General features: G+C 46.3%; 5 protein-coding genes across 12 annotated transcripts; 3 read left to right on the forward strand and 2 right to left on the reverse strand.

The window, feature by feature from the left end:
- Nucleotides 1–1,641: 1,641 nt before the first annotated feature.
- On the forward strand, nucleotides 1,642–6,167 carry BDBG_02612. Of its 2 annotated transcripts, XM_031720862.1 has the most exons (4): nucleotides 1,642–1,709; nucleotides 1,781–4,583; nucleotides 4,641–4,844; nucleotides 4,900–6,149. In XM_031720862.1, exons 2-4 carry the CDS (start codon nucleotides 3,735–3,737, stop codon nucleotides 5,161–5,163), a joined length of 1,317 nt encoding a protein of 438 aa, XP_031577198.1. In that variant the 5' UTR covers nucleotides 1,642–1,709; nucleotides 1,781–3,734; the 3' UTR covers nucleotides 5,164–6,149. The 2 variants fall into 2 exon arrangements, with proteins under 2 accessions (XP_031577198.1, XP_002627941.1); XM_002627895.2 differs by having other exon boundaries at nucleotides 1,642–4,583; nucleotides 4,900–6,167.
- Nucleotides 6,168–6,665: 498 nt separating this feature from the next.
- Nucleotides 6,666–8,278, reverse strand: BDBG_02613 (uncharacterized protein; the record flags this gene model as incomplete). Its single annotated transcript, XM_002627896.2, has 2 exons — nucleotides 8,195–8,278; nucleotides 6,666–8,143 (listed from the first exon to the last, which is right to left on the reverse strand). Exon 2 carries the CDS (start codon nucleotides 7,947–7,949, stop codon nucleotides 6,666–6,668), a length of 1,284 nt encoding a protein of 427 aa, XP_002627942.2. The 5' UTR covers nucleotides 7,950–8,143; nucleotides 8,195–8,278.
- A 76-nt stretch (nucleotides 8,279–8,354) lies between these two features.
- BDBG_02614 (alpha,alpha-trehalase) lies at nucleotides 8,355–12,754 on the forward strand (the record flags this gene model as incomplete). 6 transcript variants are annotated; one of them, XM_031720864.1, is made up of 8 exons in its annotated part: nucleotides 8,355–8,512; nucleotides 8,584–9,417; nucleotides 9,491–9,957; nucleotides 10,185–10,236; nucleotides 10,301–10,419; nucleotides 10,492–11,519; nucleotides 11,593–12,294; nucleotides 12,448–12,729. In XM_031720864.1, exons 3-8 carry the CDS (start codon nucleotides 9,880–9,882, stop codon nucleotides 12,572–12,574), a joined length of 2,106 nt encoding a protein of 701 aa, XP_031577200.1. In that variant the 5' UTR covers nucleotides 8,355–8,512; nucleotides 8,584–9,417; nucleotides 9,491–9,879. The 6 variants fall into 6 exon arrangements, with proteins under 6 accessions (XP_031577200.1, XP_031577199.1, XP_031577201.1 ...); XM_031720863.1 differs by having other exon boundaries at nucleotides 8,362–8,512; nucleotides 8,584–9,957; nucleotides 12,448–12,754; XM_031720865.1 differs by having other exon boundaries at nucleotides 8,373–8,512; nucleotides 8,584–10,236; nucleotides 12,448–12,740.
- BDBG_02615 lies at nucleotides 12,730–14,767 on the reverse strand. Of its 2 annotated transcripts, XM_031720869.1 has the most exons (2): nucleotides 13,222–14,730; nucleotides 12,730–13,147 (listed from the first exon to the last, which is right to left on the reverse strand). In XM_031720869.1, exon 1 carries the CDS (start codon nucleotides 14,506–14,508, stop codon nucleotides 13,234–13,236), a length of 1,275 nt encoding a protein of 424 aa, XP_031577205.1. In that variant the 5' UTR covers nucleotides 14,509–14,730; the 3' UTR covers nucleotides 12,730–13,147; nucleotides 13,222–13,233. The 2 variants fall into 2 exon arrangements, with proteins under 2 accessions (XP_031577205.1, XP_002627944.1); XM_002627898.2 differs by having other exon boundaries at nucleotides 12,730–14,767.
- Nucleotides 14,768–15,363: 596 nt separating this feature from the next.
- Nucleotides 15,364–18,127, forward strand: BDBG_02616 (uncharacterized protein; the record flags this gene model as incomplete). Its single annotated transcript, XM_031720870.1, has 8 exons — nucleotides 15,364–15,387; nucleotides 15,680–16,032; nucleotides 16,130–16,169; nucleotides 16,231–16,264; nucleotides 16,334–16,859; nucleotides 16,929–17,218; nucleotides 17,282–17,581; nucleotides 17,771–18,127. Exons 1-8 carry the CDS (start codon nucleotides 15,374–15,376, stop codon nucleotides 18,125–18,127), a joined length of 1,914 nt encoding a protein of 637 aa, XP_031577206.1. The 5' UTR covers nucleotides 15,364–15,373.
- Nucleotides 18,128–18,868: the final 741 nt, after the last annotated feature.

Raw genomic sequence — 18,868 nt, forward strand, 5'->3', positions numbered from 1 at the left:
TTGATATCAAGTGTGTTTCTTGCGTGAAATTGATACCTCGGGACATAGGCTGCGCTCCTGGACGCCGTTGCAATAAGCCTCAGTATGGGCCAAATAATTTAAACTGGACCCTCACATCGTAGATCCAACATCCCGCTTGATGCTTCACAGCATGCTAGCATCATGCCACCTGCTATCCATGAATGGCTTCATTATCATTTCCCGAGCCGTAGATCTTGGCATCTCAAGTCTTGGCGAGGTAAAGTGATTCTGCAAGTACGGAACAGAGTTGCAGTGTTTCTGTGTATGATCTCATCACCTTCGCCGTTGCCTTGAATCGTCACCCTGGAACAACGATTAGAGTAGACTGGCCCATGATGCATCACCAATTGATACGTTTGGTATTGCAACTTGGAGGTGAGAATGGCATCTAACAACACGCGCAACTGGATGCTATAGTTTGGTTGCAGGTCCGGATTCCCGGCCTGTCCGCTGCAGCTCCTCGTCACTTGTATTGTCCAAGGCTTGCTGCTCATTGGGACTGCTCTACCTGGGACATTTCTTGAATTGCAGTTGAATTCGAATGTCGGCTTGGAGCGAATTTGGCCTATCCGGCATCCATACTATCTGCATCGTTGTGGCCTCCCAAGCCATTAAATGTAGCTCCTTCCCCCGCCGAAGATAACCCCCTTCTGCGTTGCTTGTCCATATCATCTGGTCTATTCTTCACTGTTGAGTGATTGAATACTTTGCGTATGTGTTCACGCTTACCTTCATTACGCCGATTGGCCCGATCCCGGGCTAGCCTTGCCAGCGATGGATGAGACTTATATCCGCATCCTGGTCTGGAGCAGGCGGGTCTTGGAGGACACCATACCTAACTGCCACGCTGCCGTCTTCTTCAGCCTACCAGGCGACACAAATGGTAATATTCTTCACGCCTTAGCCGCCCCCCAAAAATCTCTCCATTCACCAGCTGCAAGGCTATGACCCTTTGAATAGCGATAACATGACCGGTTCTGTGCACATTGCCATAATAAACCGAAGTATCGACGTGGCTGGTGCTATCGCCGCCCGAGTCCCAGCCAACACGACTCGAATAGATGGAATGGATAGAATTGCCAGAACTGGATTGGGGACGTCCTGCAGAAACTAGGAGATGAGGGCCTGATGACCCAACATGAGAGACTCGATGGTATTGGCGGAATGGCCGACATTCTCATTCAAGGTGCGGGAGATAACTAGGCGGCAGTTAGCACTCCAGCAATCAAGCTGTATGCGAATTGTCGGTGAAAGAACTTCAGTAGTGGTTTTCAACAGTAGGAGATTGTTCGAGAAAAAGGCGGATTAAATAGCGGAATACTAGTTATTTTCATCGGCCAACATTTGGTTTCGTTTTGCTCATGGATGAGCTAGGATGCAATGTGGTAGTAGAATCGGTGGTTTCGACCTGCTCATGGATGTGTACAATGTTTTTGACTGGTCAAATGTCCCTTCACCCCATTTTGCACTCGAAAAATGTTGACTGCACCCATTGAAAGCAGGCAATAATAAGCAGGAAGTAAGAATATTTAGTGTTGAAGTTAAGTTAAACTTCCGGAGCCTTAGGAGCATTTTCCCGGACACCACCTGTAGTGGATAACTACTCGTAGTTAGTTATGAGGGAAATTGAAAGTACGCAGAGTAAAACGATAACAATCTTAAAGAGAGCACACTGCTCAACATGTGAGGTATGGACATACAAATTGTTCGTCGTTCCGTGATAACCCACTGAATAACCACAAGCTTAAATGCCTGGCAGCGTGCATCTGAATCGGAAGAGTTCCATTATTCCACGGATTTCGGTTTCGGTAGCAGCATTAAATAAATGCCCGAAATTCGGTTGAAACAATTAACGGACCCATTTCCCGCGCCGTGACGCCTGCCGATGCAACGGGTGGGCGAGGTTGGTTCATCACAAACAAACATTGATGTCGCTGAGTGGTGACACGCTAATTGATGAATGTGGTAAAATGGGGATACCAAGCAGCCGCCGCTCATCTGAACTCCGTACTTCCCGCGTCTGACATGGATAGCTTGATTTGACGAGCATTGGCTTGGAGTGACTAACATTATGCGATAATAACATCCCCTGCCCCACGCGAAACGCCGGAGTTCCAGCCCGCGCATTTTGTGTTTTCCGTCCAAACATCAGCAACGAAACATTCCATGTTGAAGTGGCGACCCCCCAATAAATCATACCTCACAGATGCATGTGCCGCTTGGTCATTATTACCAGTAATAAATCTACATCCTAGAAGTATGAAGGAAAACAAACTCTTCTCCCGAACGCCTGATGGGAATGCTGGACTTGACGGCAATTGCAATGATGTCAGAGACGCGTTGAGCCACTGTGATTTGCTCGAGCAAGCCTCGATATTTGATTGGCGACGTTAGCTACTGGCCAGGGGTATGGTATGTACGCAGCAGTTATACGGAGTATATGCTTGGCCATTATCCCACGACGTCGAGCCAACCCTCTGTGGATTGTTTCATCGATCGCGCCAATCGTCATGCACATTAACTGGTCTGGTGAGACCTTCTCAGCTCTGTCATCATACCATTCGTGCGGTTTTCAAGTTTGCGTTTTAGATATTCGGACTCTTCGGACTCTGGGAGGCTGCCCTGCCTTGGTTGGATATGATGCTGGCCAAGATATAAAGATCTACCCTGCCAATTTGATTGAGAGCGCTTCTCCCCGGTTATTCAGCACAATTCTCTGCGAGCTCCATTCCAGAACATGGAATTTTGAGTTGTGAGATCCGAGTTCTTCGCTATGGCAGCTTCGTTGTCAAACAAAGCCACTCCAAAAGCCCAGGTCCAACGGGACTCACTTGGCGCTGGTCCCTGCAATCAAAGTTAACGCTGAGAGACGACGCTAATTGGAGGTTCACTCAACCCCTTGCTAGCGCATATATTCTCCGTGTGTCAGGTCAGGTCCCCGCCTATACTGCCCGATACCATACCGACCACTTCAACCCCGAGGTTGAGGTGGTTGGGCAAGTCTCTATCATCACACTTCTGTTGGAATTCATGCAAATGAGCATTCAGAATTAGTTTCACAACCCTGCTATTAATTCTCTGCAACAAATCATAGGCCTTTGTCAACTACGGCTATTCGTTTGGAACTAGGAAAACAGCTATGTATCCCGATTGTACGGAGTATCTCGCCTAAACCGGCCAGGAAATGAGCTTATGTCTCATCCGCCATGGACTTCAGTTGGGGTTTGGCCCCTGGGCGAATAACGTCGATGAGAACGAATTGCAGGGACTATGGGGCTTGCTGGGAATGCTCCACTTGTTAGCATGATGGTCTGCCAAAGCGGCAGAAAGAGTGTCCCACTCTCAGAAACGGGACGAAATCCGAATGCCCTTTTGTATCTCACCTCTCCTCTGAGTTTCTATATTTTCTTCTCTCTCTCTTTTTGTCCTTTTTCACCTTCTCAGTGTTTTGTTTTCACACTCTTTTGTTCGTTCAGATTTTTCTGTTCTACATTCCTTTAGAACTCTAGCGACAGGGTCGTTATTTCTCCCCAATTCAGTCGTTCTTTACGGACTACCCTTCGCGAATTGATTTCGCAGTCATTACTTGACGACATTTGCGGTACTGATTTTGTTCTTTTATTGATAAAAAGAACATCAAACAAATTCTTCTGTTTTACGATTGCTTCTTTGAGTTTATTTTAAGTGGCATTGATTGCCATTTCGTCTCCACAATGCATTTCATCAGCAAGCTATCCATTGCTGCCACCGTAACGGCGGCAGCTCTTACCCAGGCTCAACCTCTCAAGAGATTTGGCTACCGTGATGATTCGATTCGATCCAACGACGGAAACGCAAACGCTGCCGGTCAATATCCATCAGGCCCACCACCAGCCATGTCGATTCTGCCCGTTTCAAGCGACGTTGATCCCATTGATACCCCCTACAGCTCACCCACCAGCACCAGTGAAGTGACTCCAAGTTACGGCCCTCCTACAGTCTCAGTTGGATACTCAGCCAGCCTTCCATCCGATTACTCGATTCCCACCAGCCTTGCTACTCCAACGTACGGACCACCCTCGGTCACAGATGCATTCCCAACTGGTAATCCAACTGACGACTCGGTTCCCACCGACGTGACTCCAACCTACGGACCACCCTCGGTCACAGGAGCATTCCCAACTGGTAACCCGACTGACGACTCGGTTCCCACCGACGTGACTCCAACCTACGGACCGCCCTCGGTCACAGCTGAATTCCCAACCAGCATTCCAGCTGACTATTCGCCCCCGGCCAGCTCAGACTCCGGCCCAATCACCGTGACGGTTCGACCTCTGCCTGTGTCCTCAGCCTCTGGTGTTAATCCCATCCAGACCAGCTCCACCAGTGATAGCCAAGCAACCCCAACTTACGGACCTCCTTCGGTTACCAGTGGATTCCCAACCATTCCAGCTGATAACCCAGGCCCCATCAGCTCGAAAACAGCAACTGTGACTTACACACTCGGAACTGGAACCGAGACAGTCGTGGTCACTCGAACTGTCACCATTGGCGTTCCTCCTCAACACCAGAAGCCCACCCCAGTATGTCCATGAATCTCAAAGAGAAAGAAATCACTCTTGCTGACTTGGATGTTCTAGCCCCCTGACGCTGGTGTAGATCCTATCTCTGATTCCACCACTACGTTGTCAACAACCTCGACGACAACTACTACTATTACCCTAGAACCGTCACCCACTCCTGGCAACAGTAAACCCAGCAAGCCTAATCGGCCGGGCAGACCTGGTGGCTCCCCATGCAAACCTGTTGTTATTGTAACTGTTACTGAGGAAGCAGTCACAGTGGTATGATTTGTCATAGACCTCTGCTGCTGCACTTTTTCTGACAATAGTTAAATAGACCGCTACTCCAACGGCTGTTGATCCAACGTTTGACAACCCAAAACCGACAGAGGTGGTCACACCACACCCATATCCGACTACACCAAGTGATGACGACGACGACGTGACTTCTGCACTGCCATCAACTTCTTCAGTTAGTGTTCCCGTCAAAGTCCCGCTGCCTCCTTACCCTACCGGGACCACTGTTCGCGCCAAACCTACGACTTCCTCAGGGTTCCTCACCAGAGTGCATCCGATCCCCACCGGAGGCTATTACTATTAAGAAATGCACTATAGCATCGTGGTTCCTGGAGGGTACCTCAAAAAGTTACCCGTAATGCCTTGCTCAAATTTTTACAACAGTCCTTAAAGCCTCCAACCCTAGGTAGGGCTACCAGTATGACTATGGACTGTTTTAGTGCTACGGGGGATTAAAAAGCGATTCATTCACTAGTGCACCATTCCGAAGCGTCGAATAGTTCGAGACGGGGATATGACTTGCTTTTCAACCTCGATTTTTCTTCTCTATTCTTCTTGCGCAAGATATCTGGTTTTCCGGAGGTATGGGACTTGAGGGAGTTTGGATATAGGGGTACGGGCCAAGGAAAACTACCTAGACGTTCAGTTTTCAGTTCTCGGAATATTATTCCTCGCCCAATCAACTTTTCCGAAATCCCCTGAATTCCATTTTCGGCCATTTCTTGTCTCAGTCTCTTGGCTGCCTTATTCTGCCTTTATTTATCTTTCTCTTCTTTTCTTTGATAGATTACTTTAGCCAACAAGGTTTATATATTGATGGTGCCATTATATGTACTGTACATTTGTTTATTGTTTATCTTTTTTATTTATTTTTTTATTTATTTTTTATTTATTTATTTTAAATCGTCCCAGTCTGATGAGCGCAGCTGGGGGTTTGAATATCGTAGAGAGTTGTATTCCACATATGCAAATTTGGAGCCTGCCAACCCCGGCTCTGAGTTGAATGGTTTAGTTTTTTGTCCTGTTATGCCCTCAGGCCGGCGTATTTGTCTTCCCTTATTTACTATTTCGTTGGCCCATGCATAAATTATGCAAGGCATATCAAGGTTAGAGGCGCAATAATTGACTGTACGTTGGTAAACTTATCATCCATTTAGCCCTTTAAAATGTCTGTTCTTCTTGTTGCCCCATAATGATTTCCGTTTGTAAAACATTTTTCCAGAATTGGTCGGATACGACATGGTTTATATTTATTAGTATTATCCAATGGCCCGCCCAGGGGTTCTTCGCACTAAGTATTAAATATGTGACATTTGCTGCACACTGGCGCTCAGTCCTCGGGACTGGTTTGTTTCTATTTGAACTTCTAGCTGAATTTTTCTCCACCAGGCTTGTTTCACGTTTCAGATTTCCCGTTTGGCCTTTGGTCCTTGGATGGTCGAGACCCTGGCAACGGTTTTCCTCAAACAATGATTTGTCGATAGCTGTCGCGCGGCCACATGCCTGGACAACAACCTCGAAAGGAAAGTACGGTAATGGGGCATGCTCGTTAAAATCTAATCATGTTGAAAGATTAAATAAAAACAGAAGGTGGGTATTATTCAAACAGGGGTATATAAGAAACATAATGTCTACCGTTCAAATCCATTTAAATTTAAATTTTTTGTTTTTTTTTTTGGATCCTGCCAATTATTCAGATTGTCGTAGGAGGTTAACGACACTTCAATACGTGGGTGATATGTTAATTGCAAATCATTATCAGGAAAGTGTTGTATTCAGTTGCCGTCGTTGTCAAATCAAAGCGAATCAATTGCCTATCTTCGATGAAACCGCCTCAAGTCCACAACGAGCGATTTTTTGCCGCGTATTCTGCCATTCTAACCATGTCATAGCTTGTAACAGGCAATCAGCGAGGTCATCAAGTTTCTCGATTTCCAGTGCTTGTAAATCATCCATTGCGAAATGAGAAACCTTATTCGAAGAAGTGGTTGAAGAAGCGGTGGGCTTGGTAGAGCCTCCTTTTGTCTTTGCGTTGGTTCTTTTCAGCTTCTTTTCCCATTTCTTTAAGTAGGCTTTAACTACCTCATGCATCCGACGGTCGTCGCCGAACTGTATGCCGATATGACCACCTAAGTCTGCTGGTCCTATGCCACCAGCGTCTGATCCAGTACATGACGAGAGGAGTTTGCCAATTCGATCTATTTTGATTTGCTTGCGTCTATTCGGAGTCATTGATTGGGATATCTTCTTCGTTGACGAGACCTCTGTCTTCTTGCCTTTCGGATGCAGATCGAGTTCTTCTTCATCCATCCAGTATTTCATTACTCGTTGAGGCTCCACACCTTCGACGACAATGTTGGCTAAGTCGCCTTTCCGCTCCAGTTGTATGGAACGAAGAACCGCGTAGAGCATTCCTTCAAAGACGCCGACGCGAATGGTCCATTCCTGGACAGAGCTACCTCCGCCAGATCGAAATCGTTGCCTTTCAATAAGAATGTGTGTCGGTTTATATGTTGCGAGGAGAGATGACATGAGGGTGTATGCGTGTGTAGCATATAGTTTGGGCGCAAAGGACTCCTTTTCCTTTTCCTTTTCCTTCTCCTTCTCCTTCTCCTTCTCCTTCACCTTTCCATCACACTGACTAGCCTCAAGTGTGTCGAGAGCATTCGATCTGCTCGCCTTCGATGTCTTATTTTGCGGCTTCATTTCCTCACCCAAGTGCAAATCCAAAACTTGCTTGTCTGACGCCAAATTGGCCACAAAAGTAGGAACAGATAAGCGATACCACGCACTCAAAAAAGGAGGTTTTAACTCGCCGGCTTGGCCCGGCGGAACCACCAGGTGGGCAAATGCCAAGTTTCGGATGCCCATGTCAATACTTAGAATGCTTGCCGGTTTTTTGTGGTTTATTAATGATTCTTCTTGGCTAGCATTTTGGGCTGCACATCGTGGTTCACCGTTGAGTACTTGGCCCAAACGTTCTATGAGAACCGGTTTGGTACCCGAAGACAATATTCCCGTCAGAGAAGCAAGGCGTTGAAGCTGGCGTACTTTAAGAGCAGGTAGCCATTTCGCCATTTCGTAGGGCATGTAGGAGGGGTCATATGCCCTCAGATCCTCTGTGCACACAAGGCGCGGAGGAAGTAACAAATACTAATATTTTCGGAATCTTTTGCGAGTGTACTTATTTGTTGGATGAATGGGAAAAATATATGAAGTCCGGGTTTGTGGCTAAAAGTGTGAGAATCAGATGGGTTAAGCTCTTCAGCTAAATAGAGTAGCTACTGCCTTGGGTCAGCAATTGTCACCTAGTTAAGGGTCATTATTTTACTAACCATTTAATTTCTTCACTTTCAATTATTATAAAGGTCACACGCTTCTATCTCCGTGTTAGACACGACACGGCATGCAATTTCGCTAAAATAAACGGTGTTTAAGTTCGACTAAGCGCGTCTCCCGCGCGGCTAAATAGCTAGTTCCTCCACCACTAACTACTCTGTATGGTTATGTCAACATGAACTTGCGGACTTTAGCACGATTCTTACCTGGTTGTAACAAGGCTGGAGGTTCATTAAGGCCCCTGAGATTTCCCCTAGCGGCATCAGGACAGCTTCTGCGATTTCTCATCCAGTACAGCTTGTTTCGGGTTTAAGGTGTTTCAATCTCGAGATTTTATGATTTACAACATGAGTCTCGGTTTGACTGGTTGCTAATGTCGTGATAGATACGAAGTAGGACTGATCCAGTACACCTCCGTCTCCTATGGTTCCTTACCCTTCTATACCATACCACTCCTCCTGGATGCTGAAGGGGCTAGCTGGGGGGCTAGTTAGGCCGATTGTAAAGTTATCTAACCATCTCTGCAGCCTGGCGCGGCTATGGAGAGATCTTTGGGTCTAACCCCAGTTTTCACGCATACCCCCTCTACATATGGACACACAAGCCTCCTTGAATTAATTTCATCTTCACGATTATTGCAAATTTGCTAACGCTACATCCATAGGGAGGGCTTCGCCTGAGTGATTGCGCTTCATGCTTTGTACGAAGAGATAAAGGTAAAAAAGAAAGAAAAAATCTTCGGCCAAAACCGCTTGATTCACACGAAAGGTTCGTGTGCTGCCCTGCACACTTGGGACACCTATATGAGCTGCGTCGACAGCACGTAAAGCAGACATTATCGAGATGGCAGTTACGCTCAAAAAGGTCATCCTCTGAAGCGGAAGGCTTCCTGAATTGTGCGCCGTTAATACAAAACAAGTTCCAGTCAGCTTTTGACTAGGTGCCTTCGGGGAGCAATATAACATCTCTTAATTCAAAACGTTGGCTTTAGCAGATTCGCTTTCCGTCAAGCACACCTTTCGTTTGATTCGACCATCAAATCGACCCCGTGCATAGTTTCTCAATTACCAATAGCTTGGGCGGGTCAAAATTACATGCGAGGAGATTGGCCGGCTCCTGGAATCGAGAGTTCAGCTGCTTGCCCTAATTCCCGCGCCATTTATTGTGCGCTTTTCACGGACAAGATCCAGAGCCCAACAGAGGTTCCGCCCGCAAAAAGGCAAGTGCAGAGAGCAGCATGAGCCGCCTTTGTTAATAATATATAGTTAACGTCGAATTTAACGGTATTTAAGTTGTGAGCAAGAAATGGTCATGGTAATTTCGAAGAAGCACAGGCTGAAACCCTCACAAACTGCAATGCTTCATTCATGCCTGGAGGACGAAGTTTGGGCCCTTTGTCTGTAGTGACTTGCCGCGCTAGGAAATCCTTCATACGAAATACCCCGCGGCGCACAGCCCCAGCATTGACAGTTATTCTGCCCTCAAACTGCTAGATTTATGTGATATTATTTCACCCATTCCTGAGAAACTAACATCACCCATTCCTTGTTGCATGTTTCTTTTTCAGTTTTATTTATTTTATTTTTCTTCGTCGTGAATCTCCACACCCAAGAGTTTCGCTCGGTTGGAGTGGCCGAAAGCTTGTTCCGTAAGCCGAACCAGAGCTATTGAATCAAGCAAAATGAATGAGGGCACGCCGTTGATTGTTCCCCGTGGTTTCAGCCATGCAGTCCACGAACTGAGAAAGTCCTCATCCATTGTAAGTAACAACACTTCCGGCGCGGCGGCGTTGGGGAAAAGGAAAAGGAGGGGTAGAGGGGCTTTTTTTCGATCCCTCGAGATATTCAAAGACAGATCGACGGGACTCATTTTGTCCATTGAGAGTTCAAAGTTATGGTTCTAAATACCCTTAATAGATATCATGCCTTAGTCTTTGATCTTTATTTTCTTTTCTTTTAGAACTGTAGTGGCTAATACTCCGAGCAGCCAGCACTCCCAAAGAAAATCCTGGTGCCGCGAACACGTCGAGGAAGCCACGGTATTTAGTTTGCTGTTGTCACCGTACTCCTTTCCTCTGCAGCATAATCTAACTGATACCATAGATGAAGGTTCGCTGCCTCCCGTTTTCAAGGTGTGGATTGATGATGCTATGAAGAGCCTGCTTGACCAAGAAGATACGGACAAGAATTTGCAGATTACCATCCTTGATAATGGGCCAAAGGTAGGAGAGATGACTATATACCTGGCACATATCTTTAAGGAAATGAAATTTTTTGTTGAAGGTCAATCTTAGGTGATTTCGTTGGGAACCTTGCTCTCTGACGGCGGTCGGACGCGGGAAATCCGAGGCACATATCTGCTTGCAAATCTACTCGAGGAACTACATTTGACGAAGGGGAAGCATGCATCAAAGCTGATCCACTTCAGCGATGTCTCCGAAGACCCGGTTAGCCGTATCAACCGAAAAATTAAGGACGAGTACTGGAACAACTTGACTAGACGGCTAGACGAGTCTATGATCGAGGCTGCTGCGCCGGACCCCAAGGACTGGAACGAGAACCCGCGCCCACGGATTTTTGTTCCATATGGCGAGGGGCGACTGTACGATTATTACTGCCAAGTTTCAAAGAACAAACCCGAATTAAAACTGGAGGTGCAGTACCTCCCCCAGGGTGAGGTTACCGCTGAATTCGTTCATGGCCTTCGAGATCGACCTGGTTTGCTCGCGCTCGAAATGGATTATTCGAACCCAGATAAATTGCGGGGACTGCAGTTTATTGTACCTGGTGGTCGATTCAATGAATGCTACTATTGGGATAGCTATTTTGCCTGTCTTGGTCTCCTGGAAATCGGAAGGATTGATCTTGTGAGGGACATTCTTAATAATTTCATATTCCAAGTGAAACATTATGGCAAGATTCCGAATGCAAATCGGTCATATTATCTCTGCAGGTCGCAACCGCCGTTTCTCTCGGATCTCGCCGTGCGAACTTTCCAAGGCATGAACAACAAGGAAGAGGCAGCTGAAGTTTTGCGATCCGGGATTCTGGCAGCAATCAAAGAGTACTTCACCGTTTGGATGTCGGAACCGCGATATGATCCGACAACTGGACTCTCGCGGTTTAAGCCGCCTGGTAAGGGTATCCCCTTGGAAGTCGAAGAAGGTCATTTCGACGCGGTTCTCTACAGCTACGCAGAAAAGTACACTTGTACAATTCCCGAGTTTATTAACCAGTATAACTCTGGGAATGTAAATGAACCTGAACTAGATGAATATTTCATGCATGATAGGGGAGTGCGGGAATCGGGACATGACACGTCGTAAGTCTGCTACTTTGACTTTAGGGATCGACCTAGTTTATTTGCTCCCGCAACAATGCTAATTCATAAGCAGCTATCGGTTCGACCAAGGCTGTGCAGACCTTGCCACTGTGGACCTGAATTGCCTTCTATACAAGTACGAAACCGATATAACTTGGGCCATCAAGACGGTTTTCAACGACAAGCTCCCCATACCAGCCGAATGGCGCACGACAGACATGGGGGATGACCATGTCGAAACATCAGCGTCCTGGCTCCAGCGTGCCAATCAGCGCCAGGAGCGTGCAAACAAATACCTCTGGGACCCTGAACAGGGAATGTACTTTGATTACAACACAAGAACCCATAAGCGCACCACCTATGAATACGTGACAACCCTATATCCGCTCTGGTGCGGCATCGCCAGCCGCGAACAAGCCGAATCCCTCCTTGCAAGAGCACTACCAAAATTCGAATGTGTCGGCGGCCTCAGCACCAGCACGGAGCAGTCCCGGGGCCCAGTCAGCATGCCTCACCGTCCCCCGAAGCAATGGGATTTCCCCTTTGGATGGGCGCCACATCAGATGCTTGCCTGGGATGGGCTGAAGCGATACGGTTACTTGCATGAAATGGAAAGGCTCGTATACCGTTGGCTGCAACTTATGGTTAGGGTCGCGGTGAATTACCACGGAGCGATCGTGGAGAAGTATGATGTGACTCAACTGGATAACCCCAGCCAGGTCGATGCGGAGTACGGGAATCAGGGGTTGGATTTTAAATACGCGAATATTGAGGGGTAAGCTTTGCCAGGCTTGTTTCTTCTTTTTCTTTTTCTTTATATTTCTTATTTTTTATTCATTTCATTTTTTTTTTTTTTTTTTTTTTTTTTTTTTTTTTTAAGGGTTTTCGGTCTTATATCATTGCTGACTGACACCTTTCGCGACTATAGATTCGGCTGGAGTAATGCTAGCTTTTCGTATGGGCTATCCTTGATCAAGCATCAGAAACTAATGGTGAAAGCTCTGGGACTCTGTGTCCCATACGATGATTTACGTATGGAGAGAGTTCATCGTTGACATATTCATATCGGCGGGCATTTATATTCCCTGCGGAATATCATGAATTTCCAACTTCTACTCTCCACACCGCGAGTACATGAATGTTAATGACGATGCGACGGATAGATAGGCTTAGATAGGGGCTTTTGGATACGACGATATCATGACATCCATTTTTTTTTTTAAATATATATATATAATATCTTGTGAGAACCTGTGCTTAGATTACCTGTGTTTAGAACCCTCTATTGTTATGCCAAGCCGATATGAAGTCCGCTTGTTCTGCATACATTTAACATTACGAGGTGACAGCTATAGAAAGGTGGGTTGTCCAAAAAGTAGGATCGCATTGGTCATATCAATTTAGTGGTTTGCCCACTATGAGATAGAATGGAACGTTTTGGGCGATGTATGGCCGCAGGATATGTGACAAAATGAGCCCAAATTGACAGGAATACAGATATATGAGTGCGCGGGCTAAGTGAAAATATCAATGGATGTAGAACCGGCTTTTCCAAACAAAACCATTGTTAGGTAGAAGAATTCGATCGTTTAGTCGTAAGAGTCGTGTTTACACGGAGAAATAAATACCTGGATGGAAAGCAGAAAGTTAACCAGGAGAATAAGAAGCATTTAGCAAAGTACATTAGATAGATAGGATGCACCAAAGTATAAATTTAGTTCTGATAGAGTAGGTCGTCCTCGTGAGGCTCATACTGAGATGAGGGTGGCACAAGAGATTTGCAAACCACCAACCGGCATATATCATTCCATGGCTGAATGAGATTTGCCAGGGAATCCTTCTGCGATTCATCCAAGACTACCGTATATTCCATATGAGCAACACCATCTTCCTTGTTGCCATAAATTATTTGTTTCAGTTGTTTTCGAGGTTCGGTGACATAAATCAACTCCCAAGGGCTGACTGCAATTGAGCCATTGGTGTTTCTGTAGAAACGAAGTCTGCTGCTGGCTGGTTGAGTTTTTGAGAATCGATCGCCTGCAATGCGCCAGTCAACGATCGATTGAAAAAATCCGGTCACCTCGGGAGCTGCACGGTTTGAAGGTGGGGGAGCGGGGCCGCTGTCATCATCTAGGTTCTGGTTCTCCGGTTGAATGGCGGAGCTGTTGAACTCGGCGAGCAATAGTGCGATGGTTAACTGGAGCTTTTGACTTAAATCTGCAAGTAGGAAATTTGCTTCCTGGTCGCTCCTCTCTTCCCTACCAATTACCAGTACTCGGTGCCCCGGTATCTTGGTGGCCGTGATACTTCCATCTGTCACTGGCGCTGCCGCGCCTGGTAATGCTTGCGATTGTTGCCGCATATTAAAACTCATCCCGCCAGGTACCCGCTCCATCTCCCACGTTCCACCTACCCGGGCCGAGAGGTTACCATTCACCAACGCCCTAAACTGACGGTAGAGCCGCTCCCCAGGCTCTCCCTCCGTCACGTATAGGTGAGACCAGTTTCTATCAGAAAGCGCGAGTATAGATAAGTCGACAATGCATGATGGAATGGCACGAGCAGGGCGGACGAGAGTGTCGTAGCTAAAACCTTGGTCGTAGCCTAGAAGAATAATGCGAGCATCCACATTCTTGAAATTGGGTGTGCCTGGCGAGGGCGTATTTACGGAGGACTCCGCTTTCTGTTTTTGCTCGTTACATATTGAGTAGATGAGAGTATATGTGTTCAACAGGAGGTCCTGAACGTCGTGAAGGAGTTTCTCTTCGCATCCAGAGAATGTGTGTTGGGCTTGTCCTAGGGTATAGCCTGGGTATGGAAGGGCAATGTCGCACGAGACTTGCGCTGAATAGCGGACCGACAGGCGCTGGAGTCTTTGCAATGCGGCGCGAAGTGGAGGGCGATAGGCGGCGCTGAGTGCAGCGGCGGACAGAGGTTGCGGAGGCGGGGGAAGCAGGAGAAGCGCTAGCGGTGGATGATGGCCAGCCATGATTAATTAATTATATTAGCAGTTTGTTGCGCTGTGCTGCTTTTTTTTTCCAGAAGGTGAGTGTATGGCAGAAATATTTAACTATCGCAGTAAGAAAGAAATCCAAACGAAGCGATCTAACAAGGATTGTCCATTAAATAAATAACTATCCTAGGAGGGGTTTCTTTGTCACTCTCCAAGCGCTCCGTTGCAACCAACTCCCTGCTCCAGTTAAATATTTAGCGCCCACCGCCTGAGGCATTTGTTCGCAGACACACTTGAACAAAACAACATGGTATGGTATTGGTAACTTATCCTTACCTAAATCATAGGCTTGTGCGCGCTCATGTTCAGCCCGCATCTGCCCTTGGATTTCAAGCCTACAGAGTAAATGAAGTCCAGTGGACCTCTGGCTGGGTCTTCATTATTATTATTATTATTGCCCATCCATCCATCTCACACTCTCGTCTTGATCAGCGGCTCTCACATGTCAAGGCCGCGTTCCTCCCAGTGAGTGGAGTGGTTGGGTTGTGTTGGGCACAAAAGCAACGGAACAGCTAGTTAGCTGGTGGCTTTCTGATCATTAAATAACTAGCTCTTCGCTCGACAGGCCATTGCATTATTGCATTGCATTGGCCCAATGGTGCTATTCCAGCCTTTCGGACCCCCGCGAACACTAACTAGCTCAAGCATTAGCTTGAAGTAACTTAACTAGTTATTTAAACAAGCTAGTTGCAATTTCAACGCCAGCTGCTGCCGTTTTACCCAACCAACCGTCATGGCAACTACCATTCTTTGCCTACCAACCAACCACTATTATTATTATTATTATTACCAGCGAGTCTCGATCTTCTGATCCATGCTGACCCTTGGGGGCTGTGAGGGCATGAAGGAACCAGGGTGGGTTGTCAAACATGGAGAACATCGGCTCTGACAGGCCGCAGAGCCTCCTAGGCCCGCATATAAAATATTCAATGCGTTGACAAGTTGACGCTTTATGTATCTTCCCCCTTAAATCACACTCCAGCCTGTAACGGATGAAAACACTCGCAAGATGTCTCGCGTGGATGTGGTTGAGATCACGGATACAATGACTGACACCGTCATGGTCCATGAAAGAACACCGTCTGTTGCCTCTGAACTTCGACCAGCGGGCTGAGAATGGCAATTTTGCTAACACTATTTTGCACAGTGGTGATGAAGAAAAGGTCACAGTGACAACAGATGCTATGCTCCATCGCTTTGACAGGGACAGGGCAGCCCAGGCTGCCGCAGCCGAGATCGTACCAAAAGCACGAGCTAAACGACATGCTGCAACGCTTGCTGCCATGCGAAGGCTATACGAGGAGCGGAATAGTAACGGCATGAAGAACCTTCTTTTCTCCACCATTTTCAATGGTTATACACATTTACCTTCCGACCATGATCTTCACGACCTGGCTCGGTATCAATTCCCTCCCAGGGCATTACTCGAGGCTCAGGTTTGCGATTTCTATCCCGACCACGCGGAAGTTAAAGGGGTCCCTCTTGGAGATATTGAATCCCGTATGCTAGTTTCCCCCTACAATTGCTTCTTCCATGATCCTCCGATATATACTCCCATTTTGTATTGACAAAAGCAGACATGCTGACTCTTCTCAAGAGTGGCAAGACAAGCCTCACGGCGTTCAAGTTCGGTGGATGTAAGAGAAACTTATCATGCCGGGCTCTGTAATGATCATACACTGATTAATAATGAAATAGACATGTCCCAGTTGGTAGAGGAATTTATCACTCTGTGGGTTAAATGCTCCACGGCTCTAGCCTGTTGGGCTGGAACGAGTGCTGATTCCAAATTTCGATTTAGTCTATTGAGGACTTGTTTCGACACGCGAGCAATGAGCACCCTCGCCCATTTAACAACGCTGGCCATGTTGGCTTTGCGTATGTTGAGCTCGACAATTTAAATTTTCGGCATCGTGAAGAGGTCGAAGATCTGCGAGACACTTACTGCTTGCTCTCAAGGCTAGAGCATTTGTCTACTTCTGCGCCTGATTATAAAGGAGATGGTTTATCTCCCCAGACCACCGAAACATCGGTTGGACCTGAGCCACTGGACTGGGAGTGTCACCGAGGTGATAGAAATGCGAAGCTGCGAGCTGATCTAGAGTGGCGAGCAGATCATCTCAACACGGAGCTCACTTTCTGGGAGTTAGTTGCGTCCGATATACCTTGGCAAATCTCTGATGGTCTCCCGATCTGCGCAAGCGGGCCCTTGGGACGAATCAAGCCAGTCATCAACAGCTATGATTTTCGAGTTCTCTCCAGTCACCCAGCGTTTCTTGATGCCCAACTCGTTCGAAATGAGTTTCGGTTTTTCCATAGGAATGATGGTTCGCTCTAATATCCACCCTGTCGTAACCAAGACGAGACGGTGTACTCAAGCTGATAATTTTATGCAGGTTTTCTCTTGACCCTGTCTGCTGCGAAAGGCATTAATTATCTCGATGCTCGACTTCAAGAGTATCTCCGACAATCTCCTGACGACATCTTGCGAAACCCAGGGGCTTCGGCCGTGGGTCAAACCCTAAAGGAGTTTGCATCAACAGGAACGAGCACTTGGGAAAAACCCACTGCTGAATGGCTTGTCGTCCACCTCGCAACCGAAATCGGCGCATGCCCACACAATGACACTCTGGGCCATAATCAGATTTCTATAGTGGAAGCATACCAGGATATTCTTCGTGATCTTGTTTGTAGCCGAGAATCTAGCTCCTCATTCTAGGATTCGGCCATACTAACAAGAATCTATCAGAAACTACGTACCTATGAACCGTGGAGGCGCGACGAGACCGTTCGGTTGACAAGGACTTTTCTGCAGTGCATGGAGGAAATCAGGTTCATCAGCAAGATGCTAGAGTCGAGGCAGAGCCTGTTCACGCGGTTGAAGGAAGATGTTCGAACACATGATGAAGAGGATCGCAACAATGACATACCACACAACCCTGGCGGCGAGTCTTGCATGCATAGGGTGGACTGGGCTTTGGGCAAAATCCGACAACAGCGTGATGATATTGAGAATATTGCCCACGAAATTAAAAATTCCATGGATGATGTAGGCTGGCCCCATCTTCTGATTATAATACCCCTGAGGGGGCTCCCCCCCCCCCACACACACACACCCAAAAAAAAAAAAAAAAAAAAAAAAAAAAAAAAAAAAAAAAACCCAGTCGCTCAAAGCATTCCGTCCAAACAAGAACCAGTCCATCCGGCAACTCATATACTTACCTCCATTCTCATGCAGCTCCTCCATCTCCGCACCATCGAACAAAATGAACTCACCATCGTTCGTGACAGCCAGCAGCGTGCGATCATGCTCTTCACCGCAGTGACGGTAATATTCCTCCCGCTCTCCTTTTGCACCTCCTACTTCGGCATGAACCTACAAGGTATCTCAGACACTGCCCGTTCGGAACGGTACTTCTGGTACGTCTGCGGCACGGCCGGATTTTCCATAGTAAGCGTGATTTCCATTTACGCCTTTTGGCACCCGGCTAAGGATCATCTGATGACCCTGCGGGAGCACCGGAAGTCGAAGCGCTTGGCAAGGGAAGAGAGGAAGCGGAGACTAAAAAGGAGGATCTCGAGTGAAAATGTGTAGAATTTGGAAGTTAGTAAGGCATATATACTGTTTTTACGTTTTAGTGCGTTTTGTTGATTACATTTTGGTCATTGATATTACCCCTTTAATTTTATCCAGTTTTCCGTTTCTTTTTTCTTAAATATACCAGCTCCGTCTACCTTTATTGTACAGCTTTGAATTTTTGTTTGTTTTCTCCCCATTTTGAGGTAATCCCGAAATTATATTTAATTTCTCGTAGTTTTTATTCGCCCTAAATTTATATATTCATCTTTCAGCCAGTGGCTGCTGTTTGTCCACATCGAATATTACTTTACACCTTCCACATTATTTTTGTCGTAAGTTGCTGGATGGAGAGTTGTGGCAATTACAGCAGGAAGCAGAAAACTTGACCTCGCTAAGTGCGCCACTTGACCTCGTTATGTAAGCTGACCTCACAAATGTGGCCCGTGCCACTACCTGACCTCACTCAATACATCTTTTCTTGTAATTTGAAACCACTCTTTCTTTCTTAATTATTTATCATCAATTCTATAATCAATTCAAAATCAATTTAAAATCAATTTAATACTGAAATTATTCTTGAATTTAATAATAAAGTAAGTATTTATATAATTTACACTGAATTAATTATTAACTGATTTTCAATCAATTATTAATTACTTAAATATACAGATTGAATTTATTTTATTACTATAATTAATTAACAATTAATTCAGAATCAATTCAAAATCAATTCAAAATTAATTTAATACTGAAATT

The sequence above is a fragment of the Blastomyces gilchristii genome, assembly GCF_000003855.2.
Source record: "Blastomyces gilchristii SLH14081 genomic scaffold supercont1.3, whole genome shotgun sequence".
NCBI classification, from domain to species: Eukaryota; Fungi; Ascomycota; class Eurotiomycetes; order Onygenales; family Ajellomycetaceae; genus Blastomyces; species Blastomyces gilchristii.